This window comes from Micromys minutus (assembly GCF_963924665.1).
Source record: "Micromys minutus genome assembly, chromosome: 16".
NCBI classification, from domain to species: Eukaryota; Metazoa; Chordata; class Mammalia; order Rodentia; family Muridae; genus Micromys; species Micromys minutus.
This window is the reverse complement of record NC_137985.1, coordinates 17,767,841-17,795,791: the sequence shown is the minus strand read 5'-3', so window position 1 is coordinate 17,795,791 and position 27,951 is coordinate 17,767,841. Positions and strand designations below refer to the sequence as shown.

Below are 27,951 nucleotides of genomic sequence, written 5' to 3'. Positions count from 1 at the left end.
AGGACTTTGAGCAAGCTAGACAGAAGCTCTGCCTGCTCAGACCCAGCCCACCCCAGCATTTAAGTTTATATGTCAGATTTATTTTATGTGTGTGGGTGTTTTACCTGTGTGTGTATCTATGCTGCCCTTGTTTAGTGCCCTATAAAGTCAGAAGAGGGCTCAATCCTCTGGAACTGGAGTTACAGACAGTTGGAAGTCACCATATAGATGGTGGGAATTGAATCCAGGTCCTCTGCAACAGCAGCCAGGGCTCTTAACTGCTGAGCCATGTCTCCAGCCCCTAGCATTTTAAATCAAGATTGCCCTCGATTTCCTGAAGGGTCAGTTAGGACTTGGAGAGCCAAGAGGAGGTGCCAAGGTAGAAGCAAGCTGGTGGCCCTGCCATGAAGTGCTCTTTGTAGAGTGTGGCCAGGCTCAGACTTGCTGAGTAGCAAGTGCATGCTGGGCCCGGGAACCTGCAGGGTACTCAGGGGCCAGTGGCTGAGCCAGCGCCACCATTGAGACTCTTCTCCTAACCAGGAAGCTAGGCAAGGGACGTGAAGCCTGGGCTACTCCCCTGTATCTGTTTCGTAGAGTGGGATTCCGAGGCCCCCTGAGGCCCTGAGCAAGGCCAGAGCAGGAGGCCAGGCCCGTGGTCCAGGGTGCTTAGCAGTGCCATCCTCACCGCCTTACCTTCCTTCTGTCTGTCTCTACATTCCTCCTCCATGTCCACACACAACTAACTCTTCGGTTCATCTGTGCTCCACTCGCCATGCCTTCCCCGTCACCCCCTCATCCTCCCAGCCCACCCCACCCCCGCTCTTCTGTGTCCTGTGCACCCCTCACCCCATGCCCAGTCACCACAGGACATCACCATCTTCATTGTTAGTCTCAACTCCATCTCTCCCACCTGCACCCCATTTCTTTTCATCCCTCACCCCCAGTGCTGGGGGTGGAGCCCAGGGCCTTGATCGGGAAGGCAAGTGCTCTCTGCCAGGTGCAATCCCAGCCTGGTTTTCATTGATTGTTTTGTTTGGTTGTTGTGTCTTGAGACAAAGTCTTGCTATGTAGCCCATGATGGCCTGGAAGTCACACCCTTCCTGCCTTGGTCTCCTGAGTGTGGAGGTGACAGGTGTGCCCCACCATGTCCAGCTCTCTTTTCTCAACACACCTGATTTCATCTGCTTCTGTGGTTCATCCATGCCGCCCCATGTCCTCCCTCAGTGCCCTGGCTGTGCCTGGGGTTCTCTGTCCATCCACACACCCCTTCACAGAGAACCACGTCTCTTGCCCTCCGCCCTTGTTGCCCACACGCCCCGCCCCATCGCTCAGTCCATTTTCCATTGCTAGAACAACGTGCTCAAGATGGGGCCATACCAAGAATAGCTTTAGTTCATGACCCAGAGCACAGGCCTTTCTTGCTGTATTATGTGAAGGATGGTCCATGGTGAGAGGCAGAGAGCTAGCCCAGCTTCCTCTTCTTCCCCTCCCCAGTTTCTTCTTCCTCCCTCTTCCTCTGCCTCCCTTTCTTCCTTCCTTTCCTTTCTCTTTGCTTTGTGAGACAAGATCTCCCTTGACTTGGAACTCACAGTCCTCCTGCCTCAGCGCCCTCATGGGATTGCAGGTGCGTTCTGCCTTTCTTGCCTTTCTCTTTCTCTTCTAAAGCCTTTAACCACCTCAGAGGTCCCACCTCACCTAATGCTAGTTTCCTACAGAGGCCACACCACCAAAGGCCATCAACATGGCCAGCCTGGGCTACATGAGACTCTGTCTCAAAAAAACCAAACACAAAATTTCTTAACCGTGAACGAGGTTTCTGGAGATGTATTCAAACCATAACAGCTTCCTTCTGTGTTCGTGCTGGTCAAGACCCATCGCTCTGTCCCGTGCCCACGTGGACCGATCCCTCCTCCGTCCCTGTTGCCTCATCTCCACGTCCCGTGCACATCACTAACTCTCTCCGCCATTCCATGCTCTCCATCCATCCTATCCTAGGCCACCGACCGCAACTCTAGCCGGGCCTCCTCTTACCTCGAGGCCTCCTCCTCGGCCCTGCCAGCCCCTCAGCCGAGACACACTGTGCAGAAGGTAGAGGGATAGAGGGGACAGTAGGGTGGCTGAGACGTCTGCCCCACTGCCCCATGGGAGCAGTAGGGACTGGATCCACCCTCATCCCACCCTGCATGGCTTCCTCTGCTCTGCCCCCAACGAGGCTGTGTCCCCCGAGGGATGGCTTCCTAAGGGGTGTGTGGGTGGGGTGCTCCATGGCTCTTGGTGACCCTAGCCCTGCCCACAGCTGCTGCACGAGGAGCTGGCTCTACAGTGGGTGGTGAGTGGAAGTACGGTTCGGGAGCTGGTCCTGCAGCACGCCTGGTTCTTCTTCCAGCTCATGGTGAGGACTGCCCATCCTGGGAGACCCTTGAGAAAAAGTGCCTCGAAACTGCAGTTGGAAACCCTAAGAAATGGCCTTGAGGCTCTTCTGTGAGGAGAGAAGGAGGGTACCTCTCTAGAGAGGACTCCTCAACCCAGAGATGGGACCTCCCTCTTCCAAAAGATACCAAGCACTGAGAGGCCAGGCTTGCAGAGCCCCCAGATTCCTTCAAGTGCGCCTTTGTGCCCTCTTTCCCCGTGCCTGTTGGCCCTGTCCCCACCAGCCCATCCCCCACAGTCCTCCAAGACAGCCCAGAATTTCTCAAACTCAGCCCCTGAGGACTGGGGAGAAGGTTCAGTCAGTAAAGGGGTTGACACACACACACACACACACACACACAAAGACTGGAGTTATTCTTCAGAACACAGGTAAAAAGGAAAGGGTTGTGCCAGATGCAGGCCTGTGAGGAGGAGACGAGGGTCTCTAGTACTTGCTGACAAGCCAGCCTCAGAGAGACCTGTCTCAAAACAAGAGGTTAACCCTGGCCTCCTCTCACACCCACAAACCTCTGGGTCCTAAGGCTCTACCACAACCCCACCTGCTCACATCCTTCCCACTGCTGATCCCCACCAAGACTCCAAGCCCTCCCCCACAGCCCTCAGTGCACCCATTGGGGTCAGGACCCCTGAATCCCACCGTTCTCCACGCTAAAGTTCTACCCTTTCTGTCAAGTCCAGATCACTCTTCAGCTACAAATACTTAGCTCAGAGCCACCCAACATCCCCTTCCTTGCCTGTAGAACCCCCACCTGTCAGTGTATCTTAAGCTCCTCCCACAGCCCTTAAGCACTGCCCATGTGACAGGCCTTGCTCACTTGCCTTGCTCCCAGGTAAAAAGCATGGAGCTACACCTGCTCCTGGGCCAGCGACTGGACACTCCCCGAAAGCTGCGCTTCCCTGGGCGCTTCCTGGACGACATTGCAGCCCTGGTGGCTTCTGTAGGCCTGGAAGTCATCACCCGAGTTCATAAGGTGAGGAGGGACTGGGGGTCTCTTAGAGGAACGTGACCAATGCCGTTGTCAAGGGTGCAGTGTGTCACGTTTGTCCATGGTCTCTTTCTTGAGCACTTATGAAATACATGGCCCTCGCTGGATATAGAGAGACAGCCGTAAATCAAACAGAACAAGTTCTTGCCTTTGCAAAGCCGTTTTAGAGGGAGAACTGCAAAGGGAGCAAGTGAGCATGGCTGGGGGGGGACAGCCAAGGGACAGATAGACGTTGTCGAGGACACATCCTCGGCCCTTAGCATAGTACCAGTATACAGTAGGAGCACAGTAAGTAGATGTTGCATTTCTGAGACCCTGATGATCATCGAGGCTGTACGATCACCTATGGGGTCATGATCAGAGTATTCGGGAAGCATTTATTGATTGCCTGCTGTGTGCTTCCGGCTGGATCTTTAAATCTCACTGGTCAACCATGAAGAGTTAATGTTTTCTCCACTTTACTGGTGGGGAAACTGAGGCAAAAAGACAGAATGGCTTAGCCTGGTACTGTATGGTGGGGGAGGAAGAAGCAAAAGGTTTTGAATCCAATCACTTCTGTGGGGTTCTCTGGGGGCCAGAGAGTAACTTTCTCCTCAGACAGAAATGCCTGCGCACTGCTCTGTCCTGCCCGTGCCCTGCAGAGATGGCTCTCCTAATTCCTTCCTTTTCTTTTTGCCTGTTTTGTTTTGCTTTATTTTGTGGAGACAGGGTTTCTCTGTGTAGCCCTGGCTGTCTTGGTCGGTAGACCAGGCTGACCTTGAACTCAGAGAGCCACCTGTGTCTGCCTCCAGACTGCTGGGATTAAAGGCATGCACCACCACCCACTGCCTGGCTTTTTTTTTTTTTTTTTTTAAACTAAAGGATCTTTTTAAATTTTATGTGAATGGTGTTTGGCCTGTGCACTGTGAACAGTGTGCCCTTGAAGGCTAGAGGGTGTCAAATCCCCTAGAAGTTTCAGATAGTTGAGAGCCGCCTTGTGGGTGCTGGGAATCAAACCCAGATCCGAAGAACAGGAAGTATCCTAATTCCCCCATCCCCAACACCACAGGGTTTCTCTGTGTAGCCCTGGCTGTTCTGCAGCTTGCTCTGTAGACCAGGCTGGCCTCATTCTACCTGCCTCCTCCTCCACCTCCGCCCGCCCCTGCCTCCTGGGTGTTGGGATTAAAGGCACTCACCATCATCACCCAGCAACTCTCCTGGTTTTTAAAGAGAAATGTCACTTGGAGATTGGCTAGGAACATTTCAGATTTGGAAAATCCTGCCCAAGTTACACAATCCATTGACCTCCCAGCTGGTCAGAGGTCCCAATCTTGATGTCCTTGGAGTAGTGCCAAGCACTGACATTAGTGTCACTCCACTTTAATTCAATCCTTTGGCATGTAATGAGCACCAACTGTGTCTGGCTCTGTACTCAGGGCAGCTCCAGCCAGGTATGGTGGTTCACACCTGTGTGGTTCCTGCACTTGGGCCCAAGCCAGGTGTGGTGGTTCACACCTGTGGTTCCTGCACTTGGGCCCCAGCCAGGTGTGGTGGTGCACACCTGTGGTTCCTGCACTTGGGCTCCAGCCAGGTGTGGTGGTTCACACCTGTGGTTCCTGCACTTGGGCCCCAGCCAGGTGTGGTGGTGCACACCTGTGGTCCCTGCTTTTGGGATATTGAGACAAAACAATCACAAGTCTGAGGATAACCTGGGCTATCTACATAATGTTAACTTATCACTTGTCTCTTCTAAGGCTCTTGGACAAGCAGCAGGACAATATATTTTTTTCACAGCTTTGGCACATAATAAGTGCTCAGTAGATGCTCATTAAAGAATTGATGACAATGTACCAGTCAAGCACATTAATTTGCTGGAAGACGAGATAGGCCTTCAAACAGAACCAAAGTCTTTCTCTGCACATTAGTAGGCTGTGGGGCTTCTAGAGTTTGTCCCAGGCTGTCTCAGATCACCAGGAGTTTCAAACAATGAAAGAACATTTTTTCACCTCCTCTCTAATTTCATTGGCCAAAATATGGCCAACTAGCTATGAGCTGCAAGGGAGCCTGGGAATTATATTCTGTCAAGCTCTGAAGATTGGACGCTGTGTGTGGGAGAGGAAAGAAAAACGTATTGTGGGGCTGGGTGTGACATAGGGGAACAAGCCTTTGATCCTAGCCCTAGGGAGGCAGAGTCAGGTAGATCTGAGTTTGAAACCACCCTGGTTTACACAGTGAGTTCTAGAACAGCCAAGGCTACACCGTGAGAACCTGTGAGACTTGTGAGTCTTGTGATTGGGTGGGGGGGAGCATGGAGGCAGGAAGGAGGACCTGGGTCACAGCCAGGGTGGAAGGAAGGCATGCAGAGGTGGCCTTGGTGAGCCAGGCTCGACACTGTGAATGTGGACTGAAGGTCCCTGTGTCCCCAGGACATGGAGCTGGCTGAACGCCTCAATGCTAGCCTGGCCTTCTTCCTCAGCGATCTCCTGTCCATAGCAGACCGAGGCTACATCTTCAGCCTGGTACGCGCTCACTACAAGCAGGTAGGCGTGCACGGCCGAGGTTGTGGGGATGTGGCGGATGACATGTCCTGGGACCTGCGGAGTGTGTGGACAAGGGATGTCACTGAGTCACTGCCTCCCTTACAGGTGGCCACTCGGCTCCAGTCTGCTCCCAACCCAGCTGCACTGCTCACACTACGAATGGACTTCACCCGCATCCTGTGTAGCCACGAGCACTATGTGACCCTTAACCTCCCCTGTTGCCCCCTGTCGCCCCCAGCCTCCCCCTCCCCCTCCGTATCCTCCACTACCTCCCAGGTAGGTCTCCCCCAACCCCTTTCCTTTCACCTTAAGTGACACACCTTCAATCCGTTATTTCCACCAATGTTCTCTTCCTTGTGGGTCACTGCCCTGGCTGACCCTTGACCTTTGACTTTTCACTTCTGAGTCTTTGCCTATGACTTCTCAGAGATTTCCTAGGAAAAATGGCCCCTTCTGGTTACCAAACCCAGGTCCTAGACATGCACTCAATCTGCTGCTTCTCAGCCCTTTGAGTTCTGACCCCACGTCTTTCTACTTCACTGCTGGGTTACCCTGACCTCTCTGACTTTTGAAGATTTGTTAATTTTTATTTTATGTGTATAACTCCCATCATGAGCTGGAGAGGTGGCTCAGTGCTTAAGAGCACTGACTGCTCTCCCAGAGGTCCTGAGTTCAAATCCTAGCAATCACTGGTGGCTCACAACCATCTGTACTGGGATCTGATGCCCTCTTCTGGTGTGTCTGAAGACACCTACAGTGTACTTAGATATAATAAATAAGTCTTTAAAAAACAAAAAACCTGTCACATATATGCCTGGTACCAGCAGAGGCCAGAGAGGGCACTGGGTCCCCTTGAGCTGGCACTATAGATGGTTGTGACCACCATGTGGCTACTGGGAAATGAGCCCAGGTCCTCATCTCTCCAGCTGCTCACCTCTGACCTTTAACCCTATGCCCACCAACCTGGCATTACCAGCACACAGTGAGTGAGATAATATCGTGATGACCCTTTGTCATGAGATATTTTTAATTTACATTTGTATTTATTTCATTGGAGGACCTTGTGTGCTGTGTGATGGTGAGGCAGTCAGGGAACAACTTTCAGGAGGCGGTTCTCTCCATCCGCCATGTGTGCCCTGGGGCTCAAATTTAGGCAGCAGGCTGGGTGGAGAGAGCCTTTCCAGGCTGAGCCATTTTGTCGGTCCCTTTTGAGTCACTTTTAGGAGAGGAAAGGGGGAGATACCCAGGTTTCAGATCTGTGTCTCTCCCAACCAGTCATTTCCAGTTCTTGATGCTAACTAACCAGTTATTTCCATGGGAGCCATGGTAGTGACCTTTCACCTCTGACCCTTGACCTGGGCATCCACTCTACCATCTGCAGAGCTCCACCTTCTCCAGCCAGGCCCCTGACCCGAAGGTGACCAGCATGTTTGAGCTGAGCGGACCATTCAGGCAGCAACATTTTCTGTCTGGACTCTTGCTGTCCGAACTGGCCCTGGCCCTGGATCCAGAAACTGAGGGGTGAGCGTGGGGCCTGGCCATGGCCCGGGGACACTGGCAGGGGCCCAGGAGCCATGGCTGTACTGTGCTAAATACCCTGTCACTCCACAGGGCATCCCTTTTGCACAAGAAGGCCATTAGCGCCGTGCACAACCTGCTGCGCAGCCACGATGTTGACCCCCGCTACACAGAAGCTACCGTGAAGGCCAAGGTGGCCGAGCTGTACCTGCCCCTGCTCTCCCTAGCGAGGGACACACTTCCACGGCTGCATGGCTTTGCCGGTTAGAGGGCTGGGAAGATGGGGTTTCATGGGCCAGACTTGATCACGGGGTATGGGGTGGAGAGTCAGACTCAGGGTGGGCAGCTCATGGCAGACTTGCCACAGCATCGAGCCGGTTACATACGTCTCTGACCCTGATGGGAAGTGAGACAGTGTTGGCATCCGTATGACAGAGAAACACACACACATGGAGAACTGTCCTTATATTGGCAGCCCATGTCCAGAGGCCTCCGGATGACGTGAGATACTTTCTGAGGGCAAGGCGAAGGCTCAGTGGGAAGCAGCAGGCGAGAGAACTGGGGCCCTGCACAGGCTCCGGGGACAGTTGAGGGCATCACTTGGGTGTGGCAAAATTCAGGCCTCTCGTTAATGTAGAGAGGAATTCTCAGCTCTTACCCATTACGTGTTTTCCTGCCTCGTCCTCTCTCTCCCTGGACTCCAGTGACATATGTTAGTGAGTTTCATTGTATAACATGTCCGCTGTTTTCGAATGCTTTCTGTCTGTCCTCTGCTTCAACCGGGTAACGGTCTGTTGGTCTGTTTGAGCTCACCGAGTCTTCAATCAACCCGACCTATTTAGTTCTTTGTTTCTTCATTTTCTGGTGTGTGTGTGTGTGTGTGTGTGTGTGTGTGTGTTCGAACATGGGTGAGCATGCACATGAGCAGCACATGCACACTGCACAGGAAGTTCCAAGGTTGACGGAACGAGTCAGCCTTGACTACTCTCCACCGAGGCAGCGCCTCTTCAGTCAGACTTGGAGCTTGCTGACAGGGATCTAGCCATCTTGCTCTGGCCCTCCTGTCTTCACCTTCTCTGGCTGGAAGTAGAAGTGTGTTTACCATGTTCACCTGGCATTTATGTGAGCGCTGGGCCCCTTAACTCCAGCCCTCACGCATACATGGCAAATGCTTAGCTACTGAGCCATCTCCCAACCAAAATTCTTAACTTCGGACACTAATTTTTTAACTTGTAAAGTGTCCAGTTTGATTTAATTTTTTCACAGTTCTGATTTTATTTTTGTCTTCTTTATATTATTTCATGAGTATAAATGCTCTACCTGGGTCGGTAGGCACGTACCACATGCAGGCCTGGTGCCCACAGAAGCCAGGGGATGGCAGGTCCCCTGAATTAGAATCTATGATTGTAAATCCCTATGTATGCTGGAAATTGAACCCAAGTTCTCTGGAAGAACAGCCAGTGCTCTCTTCTTTACTTTGGTTTTGTTGAGATAGAATTATCCACTGAGCCATCTTTCCAGCTCCCAATTTTTAATTCAAAACTTACTTTCCTGTGTCTGTACAGACATGTACATAAACATGTGGAGGTCAGAAGAAAACTTGTGGGAGTCTCTCTCCTCCACCACCTTGGTCCTGCAGATCCAAACGCAGATCATCCAACTGAGCAGCAGCCATTTTTCTGCTGAGTCATCTCACTGGCCCTCTGGTTTTATTTTAAAATTATTCTTCTTTGACCCATTTTTGTCCTTCTTGGCTTTTATTGTGAAGTCAGTGATCACTAGCAGACATTTATTCTTCTGTGTCTGCTCCGAATGTCTTTGTGACTTGCCCATAGCTTCCTGTCTTCTCACTTCCTGTCTTCTCACTTCCTGTCTTCTCACTTCCTGTCTTCTCACTTCCTGTCTTGTAGCTTTGTGTTTGTCTTTGGACATGTATGTATCTAAGAGAGCATGGCTGGAGGGGTGCTGCTCCTCCCAGGATGCTCCTCTTAGTGTCTGGACAGACCGACATCTCCGATCCCTCAGTCAAGCTGGATCCAGTGCAGCTAGAATTTTACTTAGGTTTTTCTCTCCCCTCTCTCTCTGGGGCATCTAGGTATGTCATGGCACACACACCTGTAACCCAGCATTCCAGAGGCTGAGACACACTCCCAGGCCCTCACTGGGAGATCTTGTTGTTTGTTTTTTGAGACAGGGTTTCTCTGTGTAGCTCTGGCTGTCCTGAAACTCACTCTGTAGACCAGGCTGGACTTGAACTCAGAGATCCGCCTGCCTCTCCCGACGGCTGGGAAGAAAGCGTTTGCCACTGCTCCTGTCTAAAGCGAGCTGCTTGCCAGTGTCTCATTCTCACTGTCTCTTCTGCTCGCAGAAGGCTCGGGGCAGAGGTCAAGACTGGCTTCCATGCTGGACTCAGACACAGAAGGCGAAGGGGACATTGGAAGCACCATCAACCCATCTGTGGCCATGGCCATTGCTGGGGGGCCACTGGCTCCTGGCTCTCGCACCAGCATTTCCCAGGGACCTTCGACAGTAAGTCTGAGGCTTGTCCCTAGAGATACCTTTGAAATGAAGCCGGTCGCTGGCTGGGGCTGGGTTTGGTTGCTAGAGTGCTTTGCGCCGCATGCATGAAGTCCTGGACTCCATCCCTAGCAACATATGGAATGGGGCACACTTGCGATCTCAGCACTAGAGAGTTCCTGAGGATCTGAAGTTTAAAGTCATCTTCAGACTATGTCATAAGTTTGATGCCAGCCTGTGTCCCAGACAAAACAAAAGAGAAAGGAACTCATGTCATGAGATGCAGTTGGCCACCGTTCACCTTCTATAAAAAAAATGGAAATCAATTCTGTTCCCTCTCTGCACCCAGGCAGCTCGCTCAGGGTGTCCTCTCTCTGCTGAGTCCAGCCGGACCTTGCTGGTGTGTGTGCTGTGGGTCTTGAAAAACGCGGAGCCGGCACTCCTGCAGCGCTGGGCTGCTGACCTGGCCCTGCCCCAGCTGGGACGCCTCCTCGACCTACTCTACCTCTGTCTGGCTGCCTTCGAGTACAAGGTGTGACTGGGTTGGGAGCCTGAGGTGGGGTGAGCACCGCAGCCCTCCAGAGCCCCTTGCAGCAGGACCCTGGTTGGAAGGGGTAGACTGTTGGTATGTGGGCTTCTGTGAACTGTGTCTGTCCTCGGCTCGCAAGTCAGGTGTCACATGACTTCACCACCAGGATGTTGGCCTGGAGCTGTGCTCCGTTGTGGTGTGTTGGGTTAGCTTGTATAAGGTCCATCCATCCCCAGCATGGAAGAGAAGAAGGGTAGAAGGGGGCGGGGCACATAAGCCTGTTGTCCCTAGCACTTGGGTGGAAGAGCAAGAGCAGGAGTTCTTGGCTACATAGTGAGTTCAAGACCAGCCTGGACTCCTTGAAGCCCTCTCTCTTAAAAATGAGGAAGTTGGAGACGGAAGGAAGGAAGGAAGGAAGGAAGGAACAAAGAAAGGCAAGCTGCAAGGGAGTCTGGTAGCATAGCTTCTGGCTTTGTGGATACTGGAGGAAATGTAGTAGGAAGGAAGGATGGGTGTTGGGATGGGAGGAAGAGAATTTAGAGGTGGTGAGATTTGGGAAAGAAAGGCTGAGCTGTGCTTCTGGCAAAGCCCTGGAGATAGGAGTTGCTGGAGCCCGGGGCCTAGGTTGCCTTGGGTCTTAGCAGAAGGAACACCCAGTTCTCGGCTTTCCCAGGGGAAAAAAGCCTTTGAGCGGATCAACAGCCTCACGTTCAAGAAGTCACTGGACATGAAAGCCCGGCTGGAGGAGGCCATCCTGGGCACCATCGGGGCACGGCAGGAGATGGTGCGGCGGAGTCGAGGTGAGATGGCAGTGGAGACCCAGTGTGGAGGTATATGCCTGCAGCCCCAGCACTTGGGAGATGGAGGCAGGCAACCAGTTCAGGGCCAGGCCTCAGCTCTAGGAGAGAAAAAGTTCCTGTGTCCTTGTCCTGTACATGGACGTATGTGATTCCCATCTGTCCACACAGGCCATTTGTACAGCAGTGGTTTCTGCTGGGCAGCTCTGTCTTTACTTAGTCCCACTCTGCTTAGCCCAACCTAATGTCTCCCCGCCTGGGTGTGTTTCCTTATGCTTACAAATGGTTTTCCGTCTCCACCTGTCTATGAACGTGCATTTGTATGTGGCAGAGAGAAGTCCATTCGGAAACCAAGAGAATGTTCGCTGGCGTAAGAGTGTCACACACTGGAGACAGACCTCAGACCGTGTGGACAAGTAAGTTGAGTGGTAGATGAGTCTGTCACTCGTTACCATGGCGAGCTGCCAGGGTGACTGAGTCAGGGTTTCTATGCTGTGGAGAGACACTGTGACCAAGGCTGCTCTCCTAAGGGACGACATTTAATCGGGGCTGGTTTAGTTTCAGAGGTTCTGTCCTCATGGTGGGAAGCATGGCAGTGTGCAGGCAGACAAGGTATCAGAGGAACTGAGAGTTCTGCATCTTGATCCCCAGGACCATAGGAGACCCCAAAACCCGACCCCACAGTGACATTTTCTCCAGCAACGCCACACTTCCTCACTGCTCCCTATGGGACAAGCACTCACACATATGGATCTATCCAGCACACTGAGGCAGGCCACTTTCAAGCAAAAAAAAGGGTAGTGAGTTCAAGGACATACAGAGCTACACAGAGTGAGAACCTATCTCCAAAAGAAAATAAAGTTGTTCCATGAAACCTACCTTAATCCCTTCCTAGGGCATGCTCCTAATAATCAAAAAGGCCGAAGAATATCTAACTAGTTCCAACCTCTTTTTTATCTCTTTAAATGGGTCTAGGAATATCAAACCACAGATGTCACCACCAAGCCATGTCCCCAGGGAAGGAGGGAGGGGCTCTACCACTTATCCCCTCTGCCCCTATGCACAAGACCCTTTGGGAATACACTCTGACCATGACATGTGGGCAAGGAATTCCTTGACTGAGACCAGTTTCTGGAGAGCTGCTCCCTCCGGGGACAGCTGAGGGGAGACAGCATTCTTCTGTATCACTGGGTCTGACTCCGTGACATCACAAGCTCTCCCCTGCCCTCCAGGACCAAGGATGAAATGGAACATGAGGCTCTGGTGGACGGAAACCTGGCGACAGAGGCCAGCCTGGTGGTTCTGGACATGCTGGAGATCATCGTGCAGGTACGGCTTGTCCAGTGTCTGTCCTGACCTCCCACTTCCCAGACCCCATACTATCCCTAGTCTCTTAACGCATGGGTTTCTAACACATGAAGACAGTGATGCTGTCAGAGGCCCGTGAGAGCATCCTGGGCGCCGTGCTGAAAGTTGTCCTCTACAGTCTCGGGAGCGCCCAGAGCGCCCTCTTCCTGCAGCACGGCCTGGCCACCCAGCGGGCGCTGGTCTCCAAGGTGAGCACTCCCAACTACAGCTATGGTCCAGAGAGATGGCAGGAGCTCATTTACTGGGCACCTACTATGTGCTGGGCAGGTTTATGACACAAGGGCACCGTAACTGCAGTTCTGAACTGAGATGTGAGCATGGCATGGTGGTTCACACTTGGAATTTCAGGTCATTCCTGGATACATAGCAAGTTTAAAGCCAGTCCACACTGCCTAAGATACTGTTGAAAAATAGGAACAACCAAAAACAACAACAAAGGCGGGGGAAGGGGGGTACTTGCTCAGTGGTAGAGCTGTTGCCTAGCAAGCACAAGGCCCTGGGTTCCTCAGCTCTGGGGGGAGAAAACCTTTTCCTGTTGCAGTAAATATTAAATAGTGGTTCTGTTCTATTCTCATTGATCCCACGAAGTGATACATTTCGGGAGCTGCTCCCGTGTGGAGCCAACACACAATCTCCTAAGTGATTAGTTCGCAAGCCTAGTACCCACACATCTCATTCCATGGGCCCAGTAAAAACATGACTCCACAATCAGTAACTTATCAAACAAGTTTATATGTTAAATTCTCAATCTACAATTCCCTCTTCATAATAAGCATTCAACCAGTTGACAAAGATAGAAACTGCCCACCTAGATAAGATAAATTGACCCATAGCAACCCTTAGGAATAATCATAATAACCGTACCCATCTAGAGATGCGCCAAGAGAAACATCCACATCTGTTTCCACATTGCCTCCACCTCCTGCTCGCTCCTTCTAAGACTTTTCCCCGCCTACCTTTCCTTCTCATTCAATGGTCCTGCCTTGTCATATAATGACATCATCCTAAATTTTCCAAAAATATGAATAGTGATTCTGGCTCTGGGAGACAGAGTCAGAACTTCAGGGACATTCTTGGCTCTATAGGGAGTGTAAAGTCAGCTACATAAAAGACCCTGTCTCAAAAAAAACAAGACAAAATGGGCCAGCAAAGTAACACAACAGGTAAAGGCACACAAAGCTGACAACCTGAGATCTGGAAGCCACAGTAGGGGAGGTCTTAGTCTCAAACGTTGTCCTCTGACCTCCACAGACAGGTGGTGGCATACAAGCACAAGGTGACAACTCTCAAGGAAGTCATCCAATGTCAACTCCTGGCTGTCATGTACATACATGTACACACCCATGTACATACACACACACACACACACACTCACATACACTCTCTCACACACACAAATAATAATTAATTAAAATAAAACTATAGACCTTAGGTCAAAATGGCCAAGTCACTTGAGAGGGTCAAAACAAGGACCCAATCTTATCATTGGCCAAAATCATTGGGAGCTTTTGCTGCCTAGGCTCCTTCTGGGAGCTCCTAGACCTACCCAGGAGGGCTGAAGAGCATCTCTCTGGGTCCTGGGGACAGTTTCCGGAGCTGCTTTTCGAGGAAGACACGGAGCTTTGTGCCGACCTCTGCCTGAGGCTTCTTAGACACTGTGGCAGCCGCATCAGCACCATCCGCACGCACGCCAGCGCCTCGCTCTACCTGCTTATGCGCCAGAACTTCGAGATCGGCCATGTAAGGGGGGAGGGGGGGCTCCAGTTTCAGGGGCGGGGTTGAGCATTGCCACAGGACAGGGGTGATCAGCAAGTGTCACCCAGTGTCCCAGGCCAGGAAGAGGCTCAGAATGTGGGAAGCATGGCTTGGACAGGTGGGTGAGGGAGAGGGTGGCAGGTTTAAATGATCCTGGTGTGGGAGCCTGGGCTCTGAGTCTCTCGGGGCAACGCTGCCTCTCTGTTCCCTTAGAACTTTGCCCGTGTGAAGATGCTGGTGACCATGTCCCTGTCGTCTCTCGTGGGGACAACTCAGAATTTTAGCGAAGAACACTTGAGAAGGTCCCTCAAAACCATTCTGACCTATGCAGAGGAGGACATAGGGCTGAGGGACAGCACCTTCGCTGAGCAGGTGATGTTTATGGTGGCCCTCCCTTACTGTGGACAACATGTGGTTTTGCCTTTGTGTCCCTTTGTTTATTTTCTGTCTGTCTGTCTGTTTGTTTACTGGTATTTGTGTTTAAAATTCTGGTATTATAAGACAAGGTCTCATGCTATAGTCCGTGTTGGCCACAGACTCAGCAATCCTCCTGCCTCTGTTACCTGAGTACTGAGATTTTATGAATGATCCTGTAAAATAAGCTTTATTCTTTTGTGTGTGTGTTTGAGATAAGTTCTCCCCACCCCCACACACACCTTCTTTCTCCCCCCACTCCCAGCCAAGGAGGCCTAGATCTCATTATATAGCTGAGGCTGGCCTTCAACCTGTGACTCTCCTGCCCCTGCCTTCTGTGTTCTGAGGTAACTGGAATCTCTACCCCTCCAACTTCTTTGTCGTCTTGTGGTTGTCTCAATCTTAGCTAAGGCTGACCTGGAACTCATTTTGTGGCCTAGGATGATTTCTGACTTGCGGTGACTCTGGCTCTGCCTCCCCAGGGTTGGGACTGCTGGTGTACTTATGTGCACGCCCAGCCTGCCCTCTTATTCTCTCTCCAACACAGTCACTGTGCCTATGCATGTATATACTTGTGTGTACATGCATGTGGAAGGCAGAGTCAACGGGGTGTCTTCCTCAGACTCTCCACTTTATTTTGTTGTGGCAGTGGGTTTTTTTGGTTTTTTGAGTCCTACTGTGTACCTCTAGTTGTCTTGGATCTCACTATACAGACCAGGCGATCCCCAAACTCACATTTGGGTTTCCCTGCTTCCCAAGTGCCAGGGTTAAAGCATGTACCGTCATGAGCAGTTCCACTGACCCCGGAGCTCACCGATCAGCTTCCGTCTGCTCAGCGGTGCCCACTCTGGCTCTCCCTCGCTCCCCCAACACTAGGGTTATAGCCAAGCCTCAGCACACCTGGGTGCTGGGATGCTGGGGATAAACCTAAGGTCACTATGCTTGGTCACATGGGAAGCACTTTGCCCACTGAGCTGTCTCCCCAGCCCCAGCCCCATTGCCCTTGCTGACCCTGGACACCCCCATGCTGCAGGTTCAGGACCTCATGTTCAACCTGCACATGATCCTGACAGACACCGTGAAGATGAAGGAACACCAGGAGGACCCCGAGATGCTCATGGACCTCATGTACAGGTGAGGCCAGTTAGGCCGGAGTGGGGAGAGCCAGGTGAACGCAGGCAGCCGAGGGGCACAGGACGACAGACAGACGTGTGTCGGTTCGCCTGCACTAGAACACACACCCAGGACAATCAACTTCAGAAGAGAAAAGTTTGGACCGGCAAGTTGGCTCAGTAAAGACCTGCCACCAGCTTTGTAAAGTAAAGACACATGGCCTCAGCTTGAGCCCCAGGGTGGAAGGAGAGAGCCAACTCCCTCAGGTTTTCCTCAAGCCTCATACATGCATTATAGAGCACATATGTGCCCTCCTCTCCACACATATGTTATAGGTACATAGGAAATAAAGCAAGAGTAAAACAGAACCAAAATAATAATGAAAAGGGGGAGGGGCGGGACATTTACGCTCATGGTCCTGGAGGTTTTGATCTGTAGCAGTTGACTCCTGGTGTCTTTGGGCCTGTGATAAGGCTCCACAATGCAGGAGGAGCTTGTGGCCCACTGAAGCCACTCACCTCATAGTGAGGAAACTAGGCAGGAAGAGCCTGGGTCCCACAGGGAGTGAAAGTGACAAAAATAAGTAGTGGCCATGACTGTGACGCAGCTGGTAGACTGTCCAGTGCACATGTGGCCCTGGGTTCATCTCTGGCAGTGCTAGAGATGTCCTGGTGTGTGCTGGCCACCCTAGCACTCAGGAGGTGGGGGCACAGGGTTTACGGTCACTCCTGGTGATGTAGGGAGTTGGAGGCAGGGTTCTAGTTTGGTTTTTGTTTGTTTGCTTGTTTGTTTTGTTTTTTGATTTTGTAGACAGGGTTTCTTCGTGTAGCCCTGGCTGTCCTGGAACTCACTCCATAGACCAAGCTGGCCTTGAACTCAGAGATCAGCCTGTCTCTGCCTCCCAGTGTTGGCATTAAAAGTGTCCACTGCTGTGACAGACACCAGAAGCAATTTTGAGAGAAAGATTTATTTGGCACATATGTCCTAATCAGATTCTGTCACAGAGGAAGGAAGTCAGGGCAGGAATAGAACCAGTAGCCAAGGAGGAACACTGCTTGTTCAGACAGTTTTCTTATACAACCCAGACCACCTGCCCAGGGCTGTCGTCACCCAGAGTGGGCTGGGCCATCAACCATTAATTAGGACAGCACCCCAAAGACTCGCCTGCAGGCCAGTCTTATGGACTCATCTTCTTAAGGTTCTTCCCAGATGTCTCTACCTTGTTCCAAGTTAACAAAAAGAACTAAGCAGGACAGGTGGCTAAACAGGGTAAAGAAAGAAACGTAAAGATGCTCATCCCAGCACCACACGAACGGGGCACGTGCCACACACCTGTGATCCCATCCCTCGAGGGAAAAGCAGGAGGTTCAGAAATTCAGCTTAATCCTGAACTACATAGCAAGTTCCAGGCAGTCCAGGGCTGCATGAGACCTTGTCTCAAAAAATAAAATAGGACAAGGAAAAAGATAAGAGAGGCGAGTTAGACAGGACAGTGACAGTGAGTAAAAGGGTGTGGAAGAGAGGGATTGGGGGAAGGGCCGGGGACGGGCATGGTGGGCAGTAGGGGCTGGACAGCAGAGACAGGTGCTCATTCCCCTGCTGTCCTGCACCCCAGAATTGCCCGAGGATACCAAGGCTCTCCAGACCTGCGACTGACATGGCTGCAGAACATGGCCGGCAAACACGCAGAGCTGGGTAATCACGCAGAGGCTGCCCAGTGCATGGTCCACGCGGCTGCCCTGGTGGCTGAATACCTGGCCCTCCTCGAGGACAGTCGCCACCTGCCCGTGGGCTGTGTGTCCTTCCAGGTGAGTGCTCAGGGTGCCTGGGAGGTAGAGGAAACCTACCTCCCAGAAAGATGGGTCTGATGCCACCTCCTCTCCTCCCCAGAATGTCTCGTCCAACGTGCTGGAGGAGTCGGCCATCTCCGACGACATCCTGTCCCCAGATGAGGAGGGCTTCTGCTCTGGGAAGAACTTCACAGAACTGGGTCTGGTGGGGCTGCTGGAGCAGGCGGCTGCCTACTTCACCATGGTGAGGCCCAGGGCTTCAGGACACAAGCCTAGGACAATGTGGTACTGTCAGACAGCCCGCCAAACATTTTCCTGGCCAGGGATTTAGAATGGGGAGTGAGAGGCAGGTATGCAGTGCATTTTGGAGCACTGAGGCAGTAGGATTGCGGTTTGTGGCCAGCCTGAACTACAGAGCCATTTCTCCCACAAACAAAACAAAATTGCCGGGGCTGAAGCCAGGTTTGGTGATAGGGCTGGGGCCGGGGCCATTGCCGGTATGCACACAGCCCTGGTTCTACCCAGCACCTCGTAAACCGAGCATGATGTTCCACACGTATGATCCTAGCACATACTAGGTAGAGGCAGGAGGATAAGAAGCTCCAGGACATCCTCCACTACAGAGCAAGTTCTAGGCCACTGTGGGTTTATGGGAGTTCCTGACAAAAGAGAGGGAAGGAGGAAAGGAGGAAAAAAAAGAAAAAAAAAAAACAAAACAAAACAAAAACTAAAGCCTGGGGCTTTAGCTCATTGGCAATGGTATGATAGAATGCTTGCCTAACATGGAGGCTCAATCCCCAGTACCACCATGGGGTGGGCTAGAGAAACCATTGGCCTATGGTTGCCTTGAGAATGTAGGGCCAGGAGATGCCTTGATTGGTAACTTGCTTGTCAGTCAAGCATGAGTTTGGATCCCCAGCAAAAGCCATGCACTGGGAGCCAGTGAGGATTCTGAGGCTTGTGCCCAGCTCGTCTCCCTCAGATGGCAAGCTCCAGGCTCAGAGAGGGACCTGGTTCAGAAAATACAGCGGAGCGCAGCAGAGGAAGATGCACAATTCCAACCTCTGGCCTCCACATACCATTGCCATTGAGCTGAAGCCCCAGGTTTTGGTTTTGGTTTTCCTTCACATGTGTGTATACACACACACACACACACACACACACACACACACACACACACACACACACACGTCCCCCAAAGGGCCGGGGTGTGGCTGAAATAGAAGAGCAGCGGCTTACCAGGCATGAAGCCCTAGGTTCCATCCCTAGGACCTCATGAACCTAGTACAGTGGTACACGCCTCTCCTGCCCACACTCAGGAGGTAGAGGCGGGAGGATCAGAAGTTCAAGGTCAGCCTGGGCTCACAGAACCAGCCCTGTTTCAAAATGAGAGGAAAGCAGAGAATTGCACCCTCAGAACCACTCTCTCTCTTTCTCTCTCTCATAATTCTAGAACTTTCAAGTGCATGTAAAAGAAGACAGGGGTTTTGTTTCTGCTTGCTTTTTCTAGCCCTATTCTAGCTATGAAGCCAGCATCTGGCCTCACTGCTGGGCCTTCTTGGACAGTTACTGTTTCTGGGAATGCTGTCTTGGCCAGTTAAGACAGGAGCAGTGGAGCACCAGGTTAGCCGGGGCAGCTCTGGGTTCCATCTTAGCACTACGGAACCTGGGTGAGGTGGTTCACACCTGACATCCCAGCAGTGTGGGAGGCTGAGGACCGCTCAGGAGGCCAGGTCATCCGAAGGCGGAGTAATGAGTTTGAGGCCAGCTTAGGTTACATGGACACACACACACACACACACACACACACACACACACCTCAAACTAAAAGAACACAGAGGCTCAGGATGTAACACAGTGACAGAGCACTTGTTAAAGGGGGCTCCACCCAGCAGAAAAACAAAGTATCAAATCTGGCGCCTCAAACAAACCCAAGATCCCCTTTCTGGCTGAAATCTTAAGAAGCTCCAGCTTCATGCAGACCCCAACTCTGGGCCCTGAGCCCCACAGGCGCCTTCCCACACCGTCACCTCTGAAAGCCACCATGGAAGTGGGGCACACTGGCACTGTCCACAGATGTGGGGGCAGGACAGCACCCAGAAGTAGAGCACATCCCAGCAGCACATGGGGTGATGATGGTTCTCCAGGATGGATGCACACGGTTGTTTGTTTTTCCTTTTAAAATATTTATTTATTTATGTGGGCGTAGAGCACTCGGCTGGCTTTGGCTCATTGTGAAGGTCAGAGACAACGTGCCCAAACTGGTTCCCCCCTCATCATGTGGGTTCTGGGAATCAAACTCAGGTCATCAGGCTTGGAGAGCATCTTTACCCACTGGGACGTGTTGTCCTGTGTGTTGGATAATAATTTGTAGAAATATATTTTATAGAAATCTTGACGTTGCATGCACCACCACAGTCTTTTTTTTTAGTACAGTTTTCAGTTCACAGTCAAACTGAGTGGGAGGTAGAAGAACCGTCCCTGTGTCTTGGTGGGGAGGGGGTGCTTTTCAAGTTTTCCTACCAGGTTCTCATGCCAACCCAGAATGCCCTTTGAGTCTATCTCCTCCTCCCATGTTTTTCCTCTTTTCATTTTGGAGAGAAAGGCGTACAGTAGCCCAGACCTTCCTCAGGTCCACTATACTGTGGAAGATGGCCTTGAACTCTTGGTCCTCACACCTCCACCTCCAGGGCTTGCAGGAGTGGCCACCAGACGTGGTTGGCAGGCATGTCCTCGTTCCCCAGTATACACAGCCTCCCCCAATTGTCAATACCCCATGCCGGCTTGTATGTTGATTCCAATCAATAGAGCTCCATTGACAGACACAATATTGTACCCCCGCAGTCCAGAGTTCACATCCAGGATCAGTCTGGGTTATATACATAGTCCGGAGGCTTTGTGCACGTGCAGCTCTGCATGCCCCACTTGCAGGAGGGTCCAGACTCCACTTCCTGAGTCTCTCAATCTAAAAAAGCCCAAACCAGGAAATCAGTTACCACTTTCCTCCTTCCTGGGATTAAGACTCATCCTCTTTCTCTTTCCCCTCTTCCTCTTCCTCCTCCCTTCCCCTCCCCTCCCCCTCCTCAGTGTAGTGATTGGATGGAACCCAGGGTTTTATGCATGCTACCAAAATAGTCTACAAACTGATCTACATCCTCAGTGCCTTGTGTGTGTGTGTGTGTGTGTGTGTGTGTGTGTTTGTGTATGTGTACATGCATGTAAGTGAAGTGTGATCAGAGCACATCCTGCAGGAGTCGGTTCTCTCCTACCTTGTGGATTCACGGGATTGGGCTCTTCAGTCTGAGTGGCAAGCCTTTTCCTGAGGCTACTTCCTTTCTGTTGCTAGATAAACACCCTGGGGAGGGAAGGGTTTATTTTACTTTACACTTCCAGGGAGCAGTCGTCTCTGAGACACCTCAGGCAGGAGCCTGGAGGTGGGAGCTAGTGCATTGACTGGACAGCCGCTTCCCCTTGCTCCCAGAGACCATCCAATGGGGCTCTGCCTCCTACATCAGTCAGGAATCACAAAATATGGACCAAGGAGGCATTTTCTCCACCCGAGCGAGGTTCCTTCTCAGATTACTTCAGCTTGTGTCAAGGTGATGGACAAAGCAGCGTACCCACGGTGCCCTTGGATGTCTGTCGTTTTGTGACATTGTCTCAGTACAAGACCCAAGCTGGCCTGAATCTTCTTTCTTTTTGTTGTTGGGAGAGGGGATGTCTCTACATAACCCTGTCTGCCCTGAAACTTCCCTCTGTAGACCAGGTTTCAGACTCCCTAAATGCTGGGACTAAAGACGTGTGCCACCACAGCTCAGCTGAAATGGTTTTAATTTTAAAAAGATTTCTTTTTATTTTACGTGTATGAGTGTTTGCATGTATGTGTGGGTACCTTCTATGTGCCTGGTACCTGTGGAGGTCAGAAGAGTTACCTGTGGAGGTCAGAACTGGAGTTACAGGCAGTTGTGAACCACCATGTGGGTGCTGGGAACCAAACCCAGGTCCTCCACAAGAGAAGCCAGTGATTTTAACCACTGAGCCATCTCTCCAGTCCTGTTTGATTTCTGTTTGTTTGTTTGGTTGGTTGGTTTGGTTTGGTTTTTTCTTAAAGCAAAATGTATGGGAGATGATATAAGCTCAGTGGTGGATCAAGTGTTTGCCTTAGCATATTCAGAAGCCCCGGGCCCCCCATTGTCTCAGCACCACATAGCCTGGCCTCTCTTCTCACCAAAGAGGAACCAGTACAGAAGCCACAGCTCTTGGGCCTTGGTAGATGTGAGTTTTGAGAGAAGGCGTGGAGGCTACAGTGGGGGCCTAACCAGGAAGACTTGTCCTTTCTGGGGTAGGGGTTGTCAGGGTAGTGGAGGTGATGGGGAGAGGTAGCCTAGGGTTCAGGGTAGCAAGAAGGTTTAGGGGCTCCTTACTCACTGCTCCTATTTCCCAGGGGGGCCTGTATGAAGCGGTGAACGAAGTCTACAAAAACCTCATCCCCATCCTTGAAGCCCACAGAGACTACAAGAAGCTGGCCGCAGTACACGGGAAACTGCAGGAGGCCTTCACCAAGATCATGCACCAGGTGGGCCCGAGGCTGCTACGGAAGAAACCCTCTCTCCAGCCCTTGATCCTGAATCCTAATCTTTCCTCTTTCCCACAGAGCTCTGGCTGGGAGGTGAGTCCGCAAGGATTGTGGTCCCCAGTGAACGGTGGTCAATCAACACTAGGGGGCGCCAGAACAGCATGGCACCCCTCTGCAGGGGCCTGGGCTCAGTAGGTGATGACTCACAGCCCCCTACTTACTCCCTTCCCCCAAGTGCCCCCCCATTTCTAGGGCAGCCTGTGAGTCATCCAGCTGGGAACTCTCCAGAGACACCCCTCCCTTGGGTAGGACCAGCTCAGTCACCACCAGGGCTGGGGGAGGAGGAGTGGGGCTACTTCTCCCTCTGTCTTAGGTCTCCCTCACTCTCTCCATCCCAGTCTCCCCAGCTCCCAGCTTTGCCCGGGACAACTGTTCTTCATCTCTGTTAGGGTGCTCCCCACCAATCCCTCCTTCTCCTTTCTATTTTTAGGCATCTCAGTTGAGGGAGAATTTTCTGGCCAAAGATGGCAGGAACCCAGAGCCCTAGGCAGGCGGGGTGGGGGCAAGTGGGTAGGTCCCCGCCTTTCCCGAGTTCTAGATCTCCCTCTATAGAATGATCCTCATAGGGTGGTACAGGCAGGGCCCTGGGGGGTAACTCTGACCTCTGACCTCTGACCTCTCCAATGACTGCATCTCTGTCTACCATCCCTCCATTCTTGTTTTTGGATGTCTGCCCCACCCTGCCTGGATCGGCCTTGGTGAGTGAATTTGAAATGAGCCCACCTCCTCCCCCATGGGCTATGGGATGGTTTCTAGGGGTGAAAGGTCTTCCTTCCACATATGGGGCTAGAAACAAAGGAGAATGTTCTAGAACTAGAGCCCAGCATCCCAGGACAGGAGGCAGCTCAGAATGTTTCTTCCTCACTCAGTCCCTAGGGCACCTGCTGGACCTGGGTCCCATGGGTACTGAGGTATAACTGTGAGCAACTCCGCCCTAATTTGGTATTGGAATGCTCCTGATGGAAGCTACAGAAACTCGGGTTTGTGTTAAGGAGGTTGACAGAAGGCTGACAGGAGAGCCCAGGGTGCGTTGTGAGTTCCAGGTCAGCCAGGGCTATGGAGCCAGATCCTGTCTCAGACCAACAAGCAAACAATTTATTTTAATTAAAAAAGAAAGAAAATGGCTGTGGGCTTAGGATCCTGCAGTAAGCAGCCGCCGGGGGTGTTGCTCAGCCATGGAGTGCTTCACCAACGTGGGTGGCTCTGGCTTCAGTCATCAACACACATGCACATGAAAAGATGGTGACCAGCCTGTGTGATCTGGGTCCCCTGGCATGTTCGCCTGTCCCACTGTTTCTGAGATCCCCAGACAGGCTCCTGAGGTTCTTGGGGTTCCCCATCTCAATCTTGTTTCCCTCTGCATCTCCTAACCCCGCCAACACCACCGGCCTCTCTCAGACCAGCGTGTATTTGGGACATACTTCCGAGTGGGCTTCTATGGTGCACGGTTTGGGGACCTGGATGAACAAGAGTTTGTGTACAAGGAACCGTCAATCACAAAGCTGGCAGAGATCTCACATCGGCTAGAGGCACGTCCTGGCACTGGGAGTTGGGACCGGCCATGCGGGTTACAGTGGGGCTGCCCCAGCCGACCACAAGTCAACCCCTTGTCTCTAGGAGTTCTATACGGAGAGGTTCGGGGATGATGTGGTAGAGATCATCAAGGATTCTAACCCAGTGGATAAGTCCAAGCTGGACCCACAGAAGGTGCGTCCTCTTCTACATCGAAAGAGTTTGCAGATGCTGTTTGCAGGGTGGGGTGAGTCCCATTTCTTGGGAGAGTCCTGCACATCCAGTTACAGGAAAGTTCTGGGCCTGTAGATTATCAAAGCCTTCATTCAGGCTTCTGGCTGGAGCTGTGGTGTCAGGTGGACCCTGCACCGCTCCCAGCCTCATGCGCGGACCCGGTACTCCAGGCCTACATCCAGATAACATACGTGGAGCCACATTTTGACACTTACGAGCTCAAGGACCGGGTGACGTACTTTGACAGAAACTATGGACTTCGGGCCTTCCTCTTCTGCACCCCCTTCACGCCAGATGGGCGAGCACATGGGGAGTTAGCGGAGCAGCACAAACGCAAGACATTGCTGACCACAGAGCACGCCTTTCCCTACATCAAGACACGCATCCGAGTGTGCCACCGTGAGGAGGTGGGTCCCCAGGCCTGGGGAAGGGTGGTGGGAAGGGCTTCAGATCTACAGAAGGGAGGGAGATGATTCGGAGACTCGGGGTCCAGGGGGAGACTTTTCCAGGGAGGAAAAGGCAGAGAAACCCCACAAACAGTGCATTTCAAGGACTCTGGATTCAGGAAGAAAGAGATAGGGGCATAACAGAATTGGTTTTGGGAAATATAAGGACCCCAGGCTGTAGGCTACCACTGGGCCTGGAGAAATGTGGAAATCTCAGTTAGAGTCCCTAGACTCAAGGGCAAACTGCAGGTGAATCAGACCAGAAACAGCAGCTGAGTCAAGACCTGCCTAAGGAGCACAAATCGCCCAGCGCTGTTCATAGCCTGGACCCTCCTGTCCCTACAGTTTCAGCTCTTTTGGGCTGGCGTGGAATAGGACATTGCAGGCCCCAGCAGGTGCACCTAGACACGCAGACACATGTCCTCACAGTAACACATCCCACTCACCCCACAGACAGTGCTGACGCCAGTGGAGGTAGCCATTGAGGACATGCAGAAGAAGACACGGGAGCTGGCCTTTGCCACCGAGCAAGACCCTCCAGACGCCAAGATGCTGCAGATGGTTCTGCAGGGCTCTGTGGGACCCACTGTGAACCAGGCATGGCTGCATTTCAGGGGACGGGGGTGTGCTGGCTACCATGGGTCTCCATTTGCCATTCAGAACCTCACAAACCTTCTCACCCAGTAGGGTCCTTTGGAAGTAGCCCAGGTATTTTTGTCAGAGATACCAGAAGATCCCAAGCTCTTCCGACATCACAACAAACTACGGCTCTGCTTCAAGGATTTCTGCAAAAAGTACACTGGCTCTTATAACCCTGCCATCCTGACTCCATGCTGTACCAGCCTGATTATACCCATCCTGACTCCCTGTTTACATTCGCAGACCCTGTCGTGGGTCGGTGCATGATTGCCCCAAACCTCTCACACGCACAGCCTTAAGGATTCCCTGGCCCCTCTTGCTCTCTCTGAGTGCCAGTCCTCAGTAGCCTCCTTTTCACCCCTCAGGTGTGAGGATGCACTAAGAAAGAACAAGGCCCTGATTGGCCCAGACCAGAAGGAGTACCACCGGGAACTGGAGCGTCACTACAGCCGCCTACGGGAGGCTCTGCAGCCCCTGCTCACACAGCGTCTGCCCCAGCTGCTGACACCAAGCTCCACCAGCCTCAGGTGCCCACTGTGGGGGCTGCCAGACATGCACATACGTGTGCACTGTGTGTGGTGTCTGGACTGGATCTGTGACTGCATTTGATTTAGTGGAGTGGGGCATGTGTGTGTCCATGCATGAGTGGAGATCACAGGACAGGTGCAGTCATCTGTTCCCTTCCACTGAGTGGGTCCGAGGGATTGAACATAGGTCAGCAGGCTTGGTACCAAGTGCCTTGCCCCACTGAACCATCCTGCCTGCTCTCTCCACCCACTCCTATGATATTGACTCCTGGGCTTTACATGGGGTTAGTGCCCTGCCACTGAGCCATGTCCCCGGCTTTTGACTGGCCATCTGAGCCTCAGTTTCTACACCTATGAAGTAGGCATGAGTCCAACATGATTCGAGTCCCCAGAAACCACATGGTAGAAGGAAAGAACAGGTCCTATTGAGTTATCTTCTCGTGTCTACATCTGCACACGCACAGAGAGAGCACAAAAAATGTGATTTATTTAAAAGAAAAAAATCCTTTGATCAAATCAGGCTAAACAGAGTCTACACAGACTCTTGGAAAGGTTTCACGACGCTATATGAGGAAGTTGGGAAGACTATGGACCTGAGGTCCTGTGACCCTGCTAACCTGTCTTTTGCCCCCAGGAACTCCCTGAACAGATCAAGTTTCAGGAAGGCTGACTTCTGATGAAACAAGGCTAAAAGCCACACCCAGAAGACCAGCACCTTCACCTCAGCTGCCTGTGCCTTTCTGGAGTCTAACCTGCCCCCTCATCCAGGGGGTGGCCACCAAGTCCTTGGAGCTGGGCCCTCTATCTGTCTGCACTGATGGATTTCTAAGTTTTGTTTTTGTTTGTTTTTAATTTAAAGTGACTTTTATATACAACCTGTGTGGCGTGCTGACAGTTGACTCTGTTCCTGTCCTGGGGGTGCTGACGTTCGTTCATTTGGAGAAGAGAACACACACACAATGTAACATGTCCACGGGAAAGAGTGCTTTGTGTGTGTGTGACCACATGTGTACACTTGTGGTGAGGGTTTGTACGTGCAAGTGTGTGATGTACGTGTATTCCTGTCTCCACATTTTGTTTTGTGTTTGCTTCACAGGCTGGCCTGGAACTCTGTTTATAGATCAGCCTGGCCTTGATCTCACCCACCTCTCAGCATTTTCTTACCAAGTGCTGGGCCCCTCACCTCATTGTTATTGTATTTTCCCGTTTGTTTGTTTGTGTCTATATGTTTGTGGGTACATGTTGCAGAAGCCAGTTCTTTCCTTCCACTGTGTGGACCCCAGGGATGGAATTCGGGTCATCAGGTTTGGCAGCAGGCACCTTTATCAGATGAGCCTCTCCTTGGTCGCCTGCTTACTTTTTGAGACTCACTGAACCTGGATTTCATAGATCTAGCTAGGTTCACTGGCCGGTAAGCCCCAGAGTTAGAGATCTGCCCAGCTCCCAGAACTGGGCTTACAGGTAAACTTTTGGTCCCAACTCTTATGTAGATGCTGAAATTCGAACCTAGGTCGAATTAGGTGGAATTCCTAGTTCACACAGGCAAGGAATTTACCCAGAGACCACCTCGGAGTGGGGAGTGCTAAGCCTTGTACTGAGTGGCTTCCGGGACCTTCTTCCTTCACTGTTGTTTGGTCTTTGTTTTGAGACGGGCTCTCCTGGCCTAGAATCACTATAGTAGAAGGTTGCCTCTACTGGTTGATTTTTAATGTGCTATAGGACTACAGGTGTGCAGTCCTTTGGCCAGAGAGGCTTCAGAACGTCCTGTGCAAAAAGTAGAGAGTAGCTTAGCTGCAGAGTGATTAGCATTCAAAGAGTCCTGGGGTCCTTTATCAATAAACCTCGCCCAGTAATTTGTGTCAGTAGTATGAAGGGAATTTTCTGAATACGCTTATCAATAGGTCATGTGATTGACCCCATTTTGCTGATGGGGAAACTGAGGCACAGCTTCAATTTCAGGAGATGGGGGGGTGCTGCAATCTCGGAGCTCGGGCCGGCGGTCACGCCGTGGTGCACCCGGCCTGCAGCTGGAAGACTTCCAGCTGCCGGCGGCCAACGGGGGAGGGGTGACCTCCAGTCCCCGCCACCGCACCCGCCCTGGAGCTGGGCTGCGGCCAGCTCCGCCCCCTGCAGCGCCCAGCTGCGAAGGGCGGGCACCAGGCTTAGAGAAGCGGGGACCCTGTCCGGAGGGCTTGTGGCCAGGAGCTGACTGAGACCCTAGGACGCTCTCAGGCCGCAGCGA

General features: G+C 52.0%; 1 protein-coding gene across 4 annotated transcripts in view; it reads left to right on the top strand.

Moving 5' to 3' along the window:
• The window catches only part of DOCK6 (dedicator of cytokinesis 6), a 51,112-nt gene extending 24,540 nt beyond the window's left edge, over nt 1-26,572 (top strand). For 2 of the 4 annotated variants that reach the window (XM_080930034.1, XM_080930036.1), the window contains 27 exons: nt 1,975-2,067; nt 2,276-2,371; nt 3,240-3,380; nt 5,801-5,914; nt 6,020-6,190; nt 7,296-7,435; nt 7,526-7,695; nt 9,801-9,961; nt 10,299-10,481; nt 11,152-11,278; nt 11,607-11,691; nt 12,508-12,604; nt 12,697-12,831; nt 14,231-14,383; nt 14,612-14,770; nt 15,846-15,946; nt 17,541-17,733; nt 17,816-17,959; nt 22,160-22,291; nt 22,370-22,384; nt 23,755-23,880; nt 23,969-24,058; nt 24,268-24,504; nt 24,997-25,140; nt 25,231-25,337; nt 25,548-25,709; nt 26,344-26,572. In XM_080930034.1, the coding sequence (XP_080786160.1) occupies nt 1,975-2,067; nt 2,276-2,371; nt 3,240-3,380; nt 5,801-5,914; nt 6,020-6,190; nt 7,296-7,435; nt 7,526-7,695; nt 9,801-9,961; nt 10,299-10,481; nt 11,152-11,278; nt 11,607-11,691; nt 12,508-12,604; nt 12,697-12,831; nt 14,231-14,383; nt 14,612-14,770; nt 15,846-15,946; nt 17,541-17,733; nt 17,816-17,959; nt 22,160-22,291; nt 22,370-22,384; nt 23,755-23,880; nt 23,969-24,058; nt 24,268-24,504; nt 24,997-25,140; nt 25,231-25,337; nt 25,548-25,709; nt 26,344-26,386 (3,519 nt within the window). In that variant the 3' untranslated portion in view covers nt 26,387-26,572. Of the gene's footprint in view, nt 1-1,974; nt 2,068-2,275; nt 2,372-3,239; nt 3,381-5,800; nt 5,915-6,019; nt 6,191-7,295; nt 7,436-7,525; nt 7,696-9,800; nt 9,962-10,298; nt 10,482-11,151; nt 11,279-11,606; nt 11,692-12,507; nt 12,605-12,696; nt 12,832-14,230; nt 14,384-14,611; nt 14,771-15,845; nt 15,947-17,540; nt 17,734-17,815; nt 17,960-21,108; nt 21,183-22,159; nt 22,292-22,369; nt 22,385-23,754; nt 23,881-23,968; nt 24,059-24,267; nt 24,505-24,996; nt 25,141-25,230; nt 25,338-25,547; nt 25,710-26,343 lie in introns of those variants that run through there. The other 2 variants (XM_080930033.1, XM_080930035.1) reach the window with 2 other exon arrangements.
• The last annotated feature ends 1,379 nt before the right edge of the window (nt 26,573-27,951 follow it).